Source organism: Urocampus carinirostris, chromosome 4 (genome assembly GCF_059441175.1).
Source record: "Urocampus carinirostris isolate Australia breed hairy pipefish chromosome 4, RoL_Ucar_1.0, whole genome shotgun sequence".
Taxonomy (NCBI): domain Eukaryota; kingdom Metazoa; phylum Chordata; class Actinopteri; order Syngnathiformes; family Syngnathidae; genus Urocampus; species Urocampus carinirostris.
In genome coordinates this window covers 13366713-13382468 of record NC_142352.1, presented here as the reverse complement: position 1 = coordinate 13382468, position 15756 = coordinate 13366713, and the positions used below count along the sequence as shown (strand labels likewise).

Sequence of the window (15756 nt, the reverse complement as noted above, 5' to 3'; positions counted from 1 at the left end):
CCAGCCATAGCGTGCGTCTTGTTGACCCCGAGAACCTGAAGTAGTGAGGGAAACTCCAAAATAGTATTATTTTGCTATTTTCTTGAACCAAAAACTCAAACAAACATGTCATATTCATGTAAAACGCATGTTAAATAAATGGCACAACCACTAGGGCCATAGGGACACAGTTTCCTGTGGTGTGTTTTGGACAAGTACAGCCTGGTGACGCCCATCTCTCTCCATGCCAAAATACTGTATTTTTCCACCCAGTCTCAAAACAGGAACCTTTTTGCATGTTGCCATTTTTAATAAAAACAACTGCCTCGTCGGCAACACATGCCCCGCGTAGCCTTGTCGACCACTATAGCTAGCTAAACCTTAAAATTGGCAACATTGTTTGCCTCATTGTTTACCAAAAATCCTCAAATTATATATTCAGGATTTTTGGTAAACAATGAGGCCAACCCTATAATTTTCCATGAACTTCATACATAATCAAACAGAATACAATTTTAAGAAAAAAAGAAACAAAAGGAAGAGTAAAAAGAAGGAAAATTTAGAAAAAAGCCAGAAAAAATGAAAAGAAAGAAATGTGGGAAAAAAGTAGATAGAGAACAAAAAGAAAAAAGTAAAAGTTCAGAAAAAATAAACACAATGACATTTTTTTAAAGGAATTTTTAAAAAAGTAGAACAAAACATGGAAAAAAGAAGAAAAGGTTTGTGTTGCATTCAAATAATTTCCAATGATATCAAGTTAATCTTGTTGCCAACATTGTACTGCCACTAAAAAATGTCATTAAGGACAGTTCTGTATCCTACAATCGACTAAATAAGCCCCCAAAAATGTTAATATTATACGACAAAATATATCAGGAAATAAAAAGAAATGGAAATCTTGTGCAAGAATTGTAAATGACGTTTGAAGGCCGTGCAACCTTTGCAATGTTACATGAGTCAATTCTTTCAAAAGAGAAAAATAATTTTGCATTGCCGGAAACTCAGCAAAATGTAACTTGATGTCAAGTTTTGGACATGTTTGATAATTAATTATCCTGCCACACTTGGGATTATAGTTGCTCACTGTTGTTTCAAGCGTTGCTCACCGACTTTGTGTGAACACTCAGACCCCTGGAAAATTAGAGGGAACATTGCTTGTGATCTACCCTTTTTAAGTAGTGGAGTAATGCACCATATTGTAACGGCAGTTAAGTTAAAATATTTTACCACTAACTCGTAATGCCTAAGTCCCAGCACTGCCTAGGACGATGTAAGTATTCCGCAGTCCTGTTTTAAAAATAGCACAACATCAACATTTGATATTGGAACTTTCTCCGAATATTGCAGAAGTGAGACATTTGAAAACGTTGACAGTGAATCAGAACTATTGAATCATATCTTTACCACCTTTGGAGAGCCCTTTATCAAAGAAAAGCTCTTACGTTAAAAAAATGTTCATGACCCCCACATGCTGTAATATGGAATATTAACAACTCCATGCCACTAACGGTGCTAATAATAACCGAGCTCCACTTAGGGGCACTTAATGTGAAGTGCCTCGTTTGATGGCACTCTCAATCTTTTGTCTATTAGCAAAATGTTGGTTCAGAGTGTTCTTGTTTCATTTATATTTAAATGCTTGAATTGTACAATAATGACATCTGGCTCTGAATCTTTGTAGAAACAAATTATTGAGCTAATCATTGTGGTTATGCAATGTGGGCAAGGTTGTTCAGTTACAGTAGTTAGTGCACCATCCACAGGGTTGGGTAGGGGTAACTTTAACTGGATTACTTTCAATTACTTTTGGATTACTCCAATAGCAAATACGCTAATAAAAGACAAAAGAAACTAAATATGAATAAAATGATGACTCACAACACATGGTAAACTTTCTCTCCTGGCTTTGATCTCTTTGATATCCGGCAAAACTAACATCAAATGCGACAGAAACAAAATGAAAATAAATCCAAACAGCTTGCCAACATCATTTTTGCCGTTCCATGTATTCCGTTACTCCCCAAGCCTGCACAAAATTTAGTCATTTTATTCATATTTTGTTTCTTTTGTCTTTTATTAGCATATTTGGTATTAGAGTAATCCAAAAGTAATTGAAAGTAATCAAGTTAAAGTAACCCTACCCAACCCTGAGTCCATCCACTGATGGAAGAGGGTAAATAGAAATAAGGCACCACAGAAGATTATTCTCATAGGAGATGTTGTAAACCCACCATCATACCACAAAAATAGCTGCTAACACTCTGCCTCATCAAGACTATTATCACACAACCGTTGTAGCATGTTTTACCAAGCATCTTGCTGCTACGGGTACACGCTAAAAATCTTGTAAAAGGCTGTGCAAAAAAATTGAGAGGAAAATGGTGTCATCTGGTTACTTGTGAGTCTCTGTAGTTCTATTTTCCCTTGTGCTTTGTACCACGAACTTCGTTTCACTACACAATATGGCAACTTCTATTGGTCAAATATTACACAGTGTCACTAGCCAGGAACGGAGACAGGACCCAATAGCGTTCGTTTTACTCAGTTTTTATTAAGAAAGAGCAGTGCTTGCGTCCAGGATCCAATGATCGTCGGTCACGGGTAGCAGATAACAGGAACGCGGAAGTGGCATTTCTGTGTCGAGCGAGGGTAGTCGTTGAGGAAAACAGGTCGATGGCCAAGATAGGGGAGCAAAACAGAAACGGGTCCAGAAAAAGGTCGGCAACAGGTATCAGGGAGGAAAACAGGGCAGGATAGTACAAATGCTTGCCTAGCTGAGAGCATAGGTTCGCAGACGGTCTGACGGCTTCCTTCAGGAAGACAGGGGTTTTAAAAAGAGTCCAACAGCCAATCAGGTCCTGTGGCCAATCAGTAATCATGACAACACAGTGTCCCTTTAAGAATTTGTAATGCGCATACTTCCACTGGGTCGGAACCTGGTTGTCGAAATCCTCGGGGTGAACTGCTGTAATTAAAATGTAGATACTTTCAATTAAGAGGTACCTATTGAAGGTATTTAATTTGATTAAACCAAAATGATAAAACAACTGTCATTTAAAAGGCTTATCTTGGCACAGGGTGAAACACAAATGATTCACAATGAAACCAGTCACGACATTCATTATCATGAAGACATTAAACGTTATCGTTAGAAAGAAAGCGTTCTGTTAAGTTCTGCTTTCCAATTGTCCGTATTGAATTTTTGCAAGCAACAGGGGGGGATTCTGCCTTTGTTGAATGCTATATAAGTCCATCCTAGGCCCAGTTAATTAAGGCTGACATAAATGAATTGGTGTGTGTTAGAGAAGAAGAAAACCCTGCGTATAATCAAGACTTCTAATTGCGTTTGCATCTAAATCCGCCTTTGATGGTGCCTTTGTCCTGCCAAGAAAAGATATGTGACATGCAGCTTGACTGAGTTAGGCCTATGTGGATATCGATGCATGAGGCTGTTTTATTGTAGTTGATGTTAGCATTAACTTTTAAAATCGGACTGGACCACATACAAAATGGCATTGGTAGGCCTTAAGTGCCTGCAAGGCCTTCTCTGCTGGCTTAAATATCTGAATCTGTCACGGTTGCCATGGCCTGTGTGGCACCAGCTGTGCCTCTTTGACGGATTGGCTTCCCTTCTATTTAAGCTCAGTGCTCTCACTCACCCGTTGTCTGTCCGTCAACAAACCTCTACCCCCGGAAGACGTGGGTTTTTGACTTTATCCGTCTGGTATTGTTCCCGTCTATGTTGTCGCTTTAATATCGATCTTGAGTTTCGTTCTCGTCTAGTTTGTCCTGTTTAATTCCGAAATCCTCTTTTGATATCAATCCTGTCCGTGCTATTGAATAGAAGTGTGTTTTAAGCTTAGATTTAAACATTTCCACTGAGGTTGCAGATCGAATCTCAGGGGGAAGAGCATTCTACAGCACCGGGGTCCGAATGGAGAACGGTCTCGAACCTGCGGATCTCTTAGCTCTTGGGATCACGAGTAGACAGGTGTTTTCAGAGCGAAGGCTCCGGATCGGAACATAGGGGGAAATTAAATCTGAACGATATGAGAGAGCAAGTCCATGCATTATTTTGTATACTACCTACAGCTCAGGAGGTAGAGCGCTCGTCATGCGATCAAGAGATCACAGTTCAAATCCCGGCTCCTCCGTGTTACATGTCGTAGTGTCCTTGGGTAAGACACTGAACCCCTAATGCCCCCAATAAGCAGGTTTGCGCCTTACATGGCTGCACACCCGCTATTTGGGAATGTGAAGCACATTGTAAAGCGCTTTTGGAAGTCTTCATTGACTTGAAAAGCGCTATATAAATGCAAATCATTTCATTTCATTTCATTAACCTCAAAATCCCATCTTATGCGAACAGGGAACCAATGCAGGTTTGCTAAAATCGGGGTCATGTGATCTGGTTCATTTGCAAACGACACATCACTAATTCAGAATGGAGCTGAAGGCCTGGATCTAAAATACACGCCACGCTTCTTCAGAATAGGTAAAAATGTCAGAAAACCCATAGGACTGTGTCTTTCAGACATTACTTTCAGCTCCTTCTCCGTGGGTCTCCTCAATGATTACACTGAATTTGTCATTATTTTGACGGACGTGTGTGAGTGTAGCTAAGTGATAAGGAGCCTCTCTTGCCAAGCATTTTGCATCACGCGTGATGCTGCACCTCATGGTTGAACACGTTACCTTTTCACTTCACAAAAAGGTCACACAGCTTTGAAGCAGCAGGAAAGAATAATTGGGCATTTGTTTGGCTCCCGGGCGCCTCTACGAGTGTGAATTGTAATGTGCTTTCAGCCGCTGCATTAAATGGACTGTACATCTTTCAACGCATAATGCACTTTAGTGCTTGGAAACGCTCCTGAAAAAAAATGTCCTTGGCCTGATTCTTTTATTTTATTTGTGTAAGCACCACAGCCGAAATATTGGGTTCTTGTTCATTAGAAGTTCAATTCTTGAATATCCAATGTCTAACGGCGATACAACCAACAGCTGTGGTCAAAAGAATATACTGCAAATAGTTTAGTGGGTTTCTATTTTAAAATAAGAAAAATGAAAGGACATCTTTGGATGTCACTGTCTTGTGTTGTGCCACTTAAAACAAGAGGGAATACAAACTACAGAGAAGTGGCATAACTGCACCATTTCTTATCTCATTTTTCGCTCAGCCTTTTACAAAATTTTGGAGGGGTACCCGTTGCAGCAAAATGGCGGATAATCTTGTCAGTTCTCTCCAAATGAGCCTTGTGTTATGTAAAATCAAAACAAATGTTTTAAGTATTTAAAATAAAAGCACTCACTCGCTCATTCACACCTAGGGACAATTTGGACCGGCCAAGACACCTGACACTCATGTTTTTGGAATGTGGGAGGAAACAGGAGTGCCCGGAGGAAACCTACGCAAGCACGGGGAGAACATGCAAACTCTGCACAGGAAAGCTGGTAGCTGGATTTGAACCCATGACCTCGAAACTGTGCCGCAGGCACGCTAACCACTCAGCCGCTGTGCTGCCTGCTTTTGAAAATGTGTACCATAAAATTTGGACTAGGGCAGCACAACGGCGCAGTGGTTAGCGCTTGTGCGGCACAGTTCATGTCATGGGAACCTGTTGGGGGTTCAAATCCAGCTCCAGACTTCCTGTGCGGAGTTTGTATGTTCTCCCCGTGCTTGCGTGGGTTTCCAACGGGCACTCCGGTTTCCTCCCACATTCCAAAAACGTGCATTTCAGGTGAATTGGCCGGTCCAAATTGTCCCTAGGTGCGAATGAGCGAGTGAGTCGTCTGTACCCGTGTGCCCTGCGATTGGCTGGCAACCAGTTCAGGGTGTCCCCTGCCCACTGCCCGATGATTGCTGGGATGGGCTCCAGCACCCCGGCGACCCTACTGAGGATAAGCGGTGTGGCTAATGAGATGAGAAAATTTGGACTATAGAGTGCACCTGATTATAAGCCGCACTCTCTACATTTTCAAAGGAAAAAACATTTTTTATATACCTAAGCCGCACCTGATTGTAAGCATTAAAACACAAGATATTTACAAAGATAGTCGGTACAGAGAAAGAGTTTTAGTAATATACTGTACCTTAACCCCTTAACGTTCCGACGGCCAGTCGCCGGACTTTTGATAAACAAGCACATGTCTGTATGATGTCACCAGTCACTGGAATATGTCATGCCAGATGTCATTGGAAAGATTAAACTCTTGGTATTCAAAATATTAAAAATATACTCCTCAGAGAAACATCAAAATTAGTCTGAAACAAGATACCCGAAAACTTTAAAGCTCACCGTTACATCCCTAGTGTCACGAACCAGGACAGAAAACATGAATGAGTACCCAATCGCATAACGTTACTCACAATTTATTGGGGAGAAGAGGAATGCGCGCACACTCGATCCGGGGATCGATGGTCGCGGAAGTAGAGTGAAATCAGAACTAACGAGGGGTCAAAATCAAACAGATGGGGCCAAAAATAAAACTGGATCAAAACACAGGCGAAAACGGAGATTAACAGGACTTATATATAATATAACACAGAGTTTAGCACGAGTTTCGCAGACGCTCTGACACCAGGCAACTCGCAAGACCGCGTTTAAGTAGTCCAGCAGCAATCTGTCAACGCGTTTCAGCTGGTGTCAGTGGGCGGGGCCAATTGGGCAACGTGGCAATCGTGATGGAATTGGGCGTTATGTCAACCATGACACCTAAGCCGTCTTCAACTTCTTTGATGGTCCGCAAAAATTGATTTGTTACATCAAGCATAATTTTTAGAATCTAACCTTGTAAAAAATTTACTCCAAAACACACGATAATGCCAGTATGTACCTGTATATACAACTATGATAAGCATAGCTTTGTTTTCTTTCTCTCGGGTGTGTTTATAACTATCTTTTTTTCCCCTTCTCATAGCAATGGCAGACTTCCACGTTCAACCGGAGTCAGTGCATGTTGAGGAATCTGGTGTGGCGAGATTCCAATGCCAAATCCATGGCCTGCCAGATCCCATCATCAGCTGGGAAAAAGACGGGCATCCTGTGGAAACAGAGAACAAGAGGTTTGAAATAAAACTCATACATTAAACACAATGTCACTTTATACCTGTCGGTGATGTTAACAGAATTTAGAGTCCAAAGTTTACCAAATACAGTAATCCCTCTCTCTATCTGGGTTTACTTTTGCTTTTTTTGCTGATTTCATCGTGCGTTGTGTTCTGTATTGGGATTGGCCCTATTTTTGCGTATCTGCATGAGCTTGAATGACGTTGAGGTCTGAGTTGTACACATACATAAAACAGTTTGACAAACCTTCATTATGTACGCGCAATTTTTTTTCACTTTCAATTTTCTCTCAAAGCCATCATGTCAACACAACGCTATGCATGTACCCACAAATCAAGCAAAAGGCAGAAGAAGATGCTTTCTGTCTCCAACAAAGTTGGACTTCTCCACTCGCTAAACTCAAGAGTCACATGCGTGCTTTTAAAAAAAATCTTGATAATGGAAAAATATATGTTTTTTTGTAGGACAGAACTGGAACGTTAATTGAGTTTTCCATAATTTCCACATGATGTTGGCAAAATATCACAAATAGTTAAGTTGACCATGTCTTTAATCCATACAGCTGTGCAATCAAACTGGATTCTAATTCTTAAAATTATAATTTGACAGTACAGAAGTTATTAGGAAAGAAAACTTTTATAAAGTACTGTAATTTCATCTGTTAGACAGACACTTTAGCTAGTAAATTGGGTTTGTTCTTGAGTAATAAATGAATGATTACATCAATGAATAAATGTTTCTACTTCGCGGGTTTTTGCTATCGCGGGAAATTTCTGGAATGCACCCCCGCAAAAACCAAGGGATTACTTTGATGAGGTCACATGAGACACTGTAGTAGCCTTGACAGGTTTCTTTCGGCCTACACCAACTTTTGATTCCTAGCTGAATGGTCAATAAAATCATTACCCCATTCGCAAAAATCACATCCAGTGCTCGTATTTATTATCACATTGTTTACCCAAAGTGTCTGTAAGTCAAAGTAGGGACATTACTGAGCTAGATACATTTAGAGCTTGACTGCTTGACTGGAACTCCTTCGCCACCACAGTTCAATACTGCTGCACCAATCCGTCTGTCAATCTCCATTTTACCGCCTATGTGAAAATTGCATCTAAGAATGAATGTCCAACAGTATAAACACTTCAGATCGCACCATCTGCTAACAGCAGAAATGACACACGTCTAGCTCAATGGTGGAGTGTCTGTCTCCCAACCCAAAGGTTGTGGGATCATTTCTCGACTGCAGCAACCGCATTCAAGTGTCCTTGAATCTCTCAGTGAGAACTGGTATTGCTTTGTATGGGATAGACAGGGCTTAGCAATGATTTCTCATTGTGTCTGTTAATGCCTTTAGAATATCAGTTTGACCGTGTTGTCAAAGACAAGCCAATTTACTACGACTTGGGGTGGGGTAATACTGGGAATCTTGGTATCATTCCAATTGAATAAGGAGTAGTATCGGCAGATACCGATTCAATACCAATACTTTTTGCTTGGAAATGTCAAGTCAAGTCGTGTTTATTTGTGACACCCTTAATCACAAGGAGTCTCAAAGGGCTGACCATAGCCTATTGCAAACTACAGACTATTAATTGCACCATCCCCTGATCTATAACGTACATGGGGGCAAGGAAAATTAAGAATCTTTGAGAAAAGGACCACACATAAGGTAATCCCCCTTCCAATGGATGTAGCATTAACAAACAACGATAATTGTCCCTAGGTGCGAATGAGCAAGTGAAAGGTTGTCTGTCTCTGTGTGTCCTGTGACTGGCTGGCAACCAGTTCAGGGTGTCCCCTGCCCACAGCCTGAAAATGGCTGGGATGGGCTCCAGCACCCTCGCGACCCCACTGAGGATAAGCAATTCAGATAATGGATAGATGGATAGTTAAAATGGGAATACAGTTATCGATCCCATGACAATAGTAATGATCCGATGCATGTACTTGCTCACTATCAATAATATTGGTATTCGACCACTATTACCATCATTTAGAATGTTTTTACACAGAAAATGTGGTCATTCAAAAAATATTCAATTATATAGTGAGTAGTCCATTGAAACTGTTTTAAAGCTTAAGCTCTGATATAAAACAAACAATTGAATTAACACATTTAATTAAGCATCAAGCTCTAACTCAGAGTAAAAGGATTAAGCCTGCTTTCACTTGATTTTTACAAGTACGGTCTGGTTTTTTTAACAGATCCGTTTACTGTGTTGCGAGCGTGTTGCTAGCGTGTTGCTACCATTAACTGCCCTGTCACAGGCACCGTTTGGTATGAAAGTTATATTATTGTTATTAAAGCTTTGAAAACTCTCTCGGTGTACCGTCTTTCTTTGTGAATATGTGCAACCCATGTTTAATATGTATTTGCAACTGTATATTTTTGTAATGTATTTATTTTAGACACTTATTCTGATATGTTTTGCAAGAGCGAATGAAAAAGGAGGGGCGGAACAAACGCGGGGTGACGGGAAGTGGGGACTGGTAAAGGTGAGGAACAGACAGACCTGTTTGTGGACGCGGCGGACAATAGTGGATATATATTTTTCCCACCCTTATTTTTGGAAATATACACTTTTTTCCACAGTTAAACTTCAAAGTTTTAACTAAAAAGATAAATCAACTTTTAAATGTTGAGACAACAAAAGACCCATCCCGATTTTACAAGTACTTGGCATTGGAAACTTGATTTCACTGGAAATTCGGTTTAGAGTCGCAGTCTGAACACAGTCTTTGTTCTCTTTTAGGTACACTCTTCTGCCTACTGGTGTCCTGCAAATTACGGGTGTACGTGAGGAGGACAGCGGAAAGTTCTGCTGTGTGGCTCACAACAGTGCAGGAGTGAAACACAGTACAGAAGCCCTCCTCTCCGTTTCAGGTTTTTAAATTTCACAACTTGATCATTCGCACAGTCTTCCTGTAAAACTAGTTTTAGTGTATATTCTACCTCCCTGCACCTGACCCTTTGGTGTACTCACTGTGGCTCCAGTATAGCCCCGGGATTTTCCAATCCCTTTTGTTTTTCCGTCTGATCTTTGAGATAGACTATATTTATCTGAGGCACTCTAGAGAAATCCAATTAAAGGACGTCATCCATCATTCCCATCCCTATCTCTATCTTGAATACATACCCTTCTTTTTCCAGGTTCCCAGTCATCTGTTTACAAAGAACCGATGATCCTGGTGGGTCCGGAAAATCTCACGCTTACGGTTCACCAAACTGCCATTTTGGAGTGTGTCGCCACAGGATACCCTCGGCCCATTGTCTCCTGGAGCAGATTAGGTAATGGGAAAAGACTTGCTGTGATTAAATCAAAGCTGCCCAATGTTTCTGTGATTTTTCATACCGTATGATTTTTTTGTCACACGAGGGTTGGTCCAACCCAAATGTCCCGTCATGCATGCTTTCCCAGCTTGAGAGTCTCATCTTGTGTGATAAAATGAAATAATCTGCATTTATATAGCGCTTTTCAAGTCAAGACTTCCCAATGCGCTTTACAGTGTGCTTCACATTTCCCAATATTGGGGGTATTAGGGGTTCAGTGTCTTACCCAAGGACACTTCGACATGTAACACGGAGGAGCCAGGATTCGAACTGTGATTTCTTGATCCCCGGACGAGCGCTCTACCTCCTGAGCCAATGCATCCCCATTTTTATTACCACAATTTATCTTGAGTCGTCTGATATGTTTTCAATTGTGTGTTGTGTGTTTATGAGCCAATGAGATAAAAAACACAAATACAGTGTTGATAACCCCATACCTCATCTCCGCATGAAGCCCAGAAGAAACTGTGATCCTGGAGACTAATTTCAGGGTTTGTATGGATGCTTGAAATCTTTGAAAATGCTTGTTTTCGAGGATTGAAAGTGCCTGCATTTTGAGCAACGTGCTTGTAAATGCTTGAAATCGTTGGCATGTTTCTCAACAATGATGGTCTCTGGTGGCCACACTTTGCCATTGCATTTCTTCTTCAATCGTGATTAACTGTAGCTAGCAAAATTGGATCGTGCCCAAGGGGAAAGGTGCATGCTGGACCTAAACAGGACTCTATGAAATGTGTATTAGTTCAAGGATTATGTATCAATTATTGCCATTTATCAGGAACACTGCTAAAATTGAAGGTTGTGTTTCTCAGTGGTAAATTGTATAGGAAAAACTTGAAATATATAAGCTACATGTTACTGCCATTTTTACCAAACACCTATATGGGAAGAATTTTGTCTCAAATATATTTACAATTTACACAAGATCTAAAAATCGTATATCTTGATAAATGCACGTGCTAGATTATAAATCAAATATATAAATCACAGATATAGTTGTGGCTCTTCAATTATTTTTCTGTTAATTTTACTGGAGAAATGTCATGGTTGCCATGGCGCCCAATTGGCCGCGCCTGTGTGTGCCACGGTTGCCTTGGTGCCCAATTGGCCCCGCCCGTGTGGCACCAGCTGCGACTGGTTGAGAGATTGGCTTTTTTTCTATATTACGCTCAGCGTTCTCTTTTTTGTCAGCCCGTCAAACGAACTTCTGCCCCACAATGCGTGGGTTCTGACTCGGTCCTGTTTTCCTGTTGATATCCTCAAGTCCGGTATTGTTCCTGTTTAATTTTGTCTTGTTTAATTTCGGGTTCCAGTTTTGTTTCTGTCTGTTTTTGTCCTGTTTGTTATTTTCTCCAGCTTTTGTTCCCGTTTAGTTTCTCCTGTTTATTTTCATTATCCTTATTTGTTGTCAATCCTGTCCGTCCCTTCCTGTCCGGTATCGACCCTATCTGTCCGATATCAACTCGGGCAAGTGGAATCGGTCTTGTCGGTCTCTGGCTTCCAGTCTTCCCAAGCCAAGACCGGCTGCCTAACGTGCATGACTCCCCATTTCCCGTAAAATAAAAGGCTGGTGTGAGTATGTTACGCGAGTGGGTCCTGTCTCCGTCTTTGAAAGTCTTTAAAAAGGGCTTGAGTTTGGCATTTAAAAGGATGTACGAACCCTGGATCCTGGGACCAGGACGCATGCAATTAGCTTCCCACACCCTACTTCTCAAACGTGTCTTGGCACATTTTTTAATCTGTTTTTCATACTTTTTCTCAAGACTGATTTGCCGACCTTAATCTAAAGCGGCCCCTCTCCCCTCAACAGTGGAAGCAGTATTGATTTGACGTTTCAATCTAACGCGATGTCTCCAGAATGAAAATGCTAACACAATGGGATATGGGGCATATTAAATTATGCCGGGAAGGGCTGGGGTAGGTTGCATAATGAAGCTAATACAGCAGTTTCGTGTCACTCATTGCTTAACACCGGAGTGTGTTTGCTACTGCTCATTGAGCCGCACCCTGTGAGCTCCGGCTCTTTCTTTTCAGACACTAAGTTAATTAGTTCCTAGCTGAGGGAATTAAATTGAAAGACATTTCACCAGAGAAGTACAAAAACAACAAAAGTACTGTTGTTTCGCCAATGCCTGACTGGTACTTGTCAGTCCTATGGGTAGTTGTGTGAAGTTAAGTACAGTATAAAGGAAAAATGTAAGACACACATTAAAAAAAAACAGACACCAGGCAATGTAAAGTAATGGCATTTATTCAATTTAATACTTTTTCCAACCAATGATTTGAGTTATAGAGAAGTTTCCTTGACAAATAATACTATTTGTGGAAGATGAGTTAATGCTTGAAGCCTTTATTTTCATATTGTGTCCCATTTTGAGACTGGGAGGTCGGTGGTTCGCGCCCCGGCCGAGTCATTCCTAAGACTTAAAAAGTGGTCGGCGGCGCCCTCTGTTGGCTGCGGCTGCATCGGCTCGCTACAACGGGTCAGGTGCAATCGACATTTCGTTCTGTGTACATTGTTACACAGAATGACAATACAAGGAAATTATTATTATTATTATTATTATTTTGGGTTTAATTCATGTTTTCGGATGTGTTTAAGTCAAAAGGAAAACATCAAATAAAACACTCAATAACTGAAATTTCGCCTAGATTAAAAATATTTCTCACACAAGCTTTTATTTCACAAGAAATGGGGCAGTCATGCCTGATAACAGAAAACGTCAGTGATTCGGCGATCGCTGGACAGAAAGCAAGAGACCAACGAGGTCGATACCAGTACACGAGCCGATAACAGACAGATGATGTCGATACCGGACAGAACGGGATTAAAAGGATTGCTAACAAATATAGGAGACAGGAGACAGATATCAGACAGGATAAGAATGACGGGCATGATACCAGACACCGGAGACCGGAGACTGAAATCAAAACAGGACGAAAAAGACGGGACTGAAACAGTGCAGGGTACACAAACGGGAATGCAGACAGTGTCAAAACCCACGGATGTAGAGGTTTGTTGACGGATTGACAAAGGTTGAGTGAGAGCACTGAGCTTAAATAGAAGGGAAGCCAATCTGACAATGAGACGCAGCTGGCACCAATTGGGCGCCATGGCAACCGTGACAACAATTTGTGGTGAAACCTCTACACCTTAAGAGAAGTTTTATTAGTTTTGCAAGCATCGTGCTAATATAAGTGGCTACTGCTTCAAGCAATATTTAGCATATGTTCATGCAGGTACCAAAGATATATGTGTAGACACATTTATTTTTTAATCAAAAAAATAGATATTGAGTAGAGTTAGGTCATTGCAGAGCATCAAATGTATTAAATTAATTCAATCCCACTTATTTTTCTACATAACCATGTATTGCAAGATGACTTACAATCTTACTGGATAACCTCTGACTAAAATATTCCCTAAATTGAAGCATCAATCAAACAACTAATTTGCACATTAATTTGAAAGCTTAAAGAATGGACCTTAGAGGTTGTAGTTCGAAGTCTGTTAAGAGGGTTGAAATGGCCCTTTTTTCTTGCTGCTAACATCAGGGAGACTAAAGTCAATGTTGGGGTCCAGAGTACAGAAAAGAAGCAGGAGAAAGTACAGCGGGGAAAAAGTTACAGCACGAAGGAGCAATTATATGATATTAGTATTTGCAGTATTTGATACCATCATCAATGTCTTTTCACAGATCACCGTTCCATTTCTTTCAATCCTGATAAAAAAAGTTCTTGAAAGTATCGTATATTCCAGACTATAAGGCTCACCCAAAAAACCCAAATCGGATTCTAAGGGAAGTCAGAAAAATGTAAAAAAAATGATGATCACATCCGGGTGGTCCGTGGATTGTTATCGTGTCAGGTCGAGTCAATGGCAAAAGCCGTAGGGAGGCCGCAGGTCCTGTCTACTGCGGCTAGGCTACGTAACAACTCTAACAAGCCACCCCTGCCAAGCCTGTATCTTACAAATGCCAAATCCATTACCCATGAAAAGTATGACCTGGAGCTCCAAGTCGATGGAAACTGCTACATTCGTGACGCTTGTATTTTAATCGTCACAAAGATCTGCATCAATCCAAGAAAAAATGTATCTCACTCTCAGATGACTGGGAGTTGAACCTATATGTACTATATTATTCTTGTCAAAGATTTCTATTATAGCAACTTTGTAGGCTTTTGGACACTTTTAAGAAACTGAGAAACAGCAATAACAAGCATATTCAACAAAATTGACAAACATTCCTAATTGGCATTGGGATAAAACTGTCATGATTACTCATTGCACTCACCTGTGCCTGCTCGTTTGGCGCCAGCTGCTGCTGTTTACCCCTCCTATTTAAGCTCAGTGCTCTCACTCGCCCTTTGTCATTCTGTCAGCGGACCTCTTCTTACGCTAGGCAAGCACCTTGGTCCCGTTTTTTCATCCGTATACCGCTTGTCTGTTCCTGATTTCCCGTTTGTCTCCGGCTATGACACGTTTTTGACCACCGACCACATTCTGATCTCCCGTCCCGGCTAACGACCCGTTTTTCACCACCGACCACGCTCTGATCCCCTGTTCGACACGTTTTTTTTCGCTTGATCATGCTACTATCTCCAGCTCCGGGAGATCCACTTCCGCATTCTGAACACCCTCCGATTCCGTGAGCGGCTTGCATCCCTCGTCCAGTGAGCCCCGGATCGCTGGCATTTGTTTTTCCTCTATATCTCAATAAACTTGTGAGTAAATGTTTCGTATCTGGGTCCTCTTCCTGTTCTGGTCCTGACAAAAAAATGACCTGACAGCAGTAGTTTTACTACATGAATGAATCCTTGTAAATCTAACTTGTAACTAAGCCAAGGTAAATTCAATCTGCTGTCATGCAACCGATTTGAGGAAGATAACAAACATACCTAGACTTAATCCCTCATCTTGGTTTTATGCAATATTCCCATGGCGAGTGTTCCCTCTAAGCTGCGCGCGTGCGCAATTGCGCACTGCTCACACATTCTCAGCGCACAACAAAATCTAGCCAGTGCACAAAAATGAGGGCTCAAAATTACTAATTAATAAGCGACTTAAGTTAAAGTTACAGTGCATGAAAGTAAAAATACACGGGTTCCCCTGACGTTGTGCCCTGAATACGGTATTTGGAAGTCGAGTCGAAGTAGAACGAAGTTGAGTAAAGTTAGTAGAGAACCGGCTTGTTCGGCTTGGCTCACTAAAAGTTACCGGCTCTTTCGGGTCCTAAACGGCTCTTCAGGTTGTTTTTGCTTCTTTAATCCCAACATGACCAAAAATGTAAAATTATGCGCAACATGACTTAAAGGAAGGGGGGAATAGAACAAAAAAGAAAAAAATACTCAAATGAAAAAGTAGTGAAAAGCTAAGAA

The 15756-nt window shown here is 41.1% G+C and overlaps 1 protein-coding gene across 1 annotated transcript in view; it reads left to right on the top strand.

Moving 5' to 3' along the window:
• Nucleotides 1-15756, top strand: part of igdcc3 (immunoglobulin superfamily, DCC subclass, member 3) — a 112282-nt gene that overhangs the window by 58735 nt on the left and 37791 nt on the right. Inside the window, exons 3-5 of the mRNA XM_088333693.1 lie at nucleotides 6898-7042; nucleotides 9800-9930; nucleotides 10198-10335. Coding sequence (XP_088189819.1) covers nucleotides 6898-7042; nucleotides 9800-9930; nucleotides 10198-10335 — 414 coding nt within the window. The remainder of the gene's footprint in view (nucleotides 1-6897; nucleotides 7043-9799; nucleotides 9931-10197; nucleotides 10336-15756) is intronic.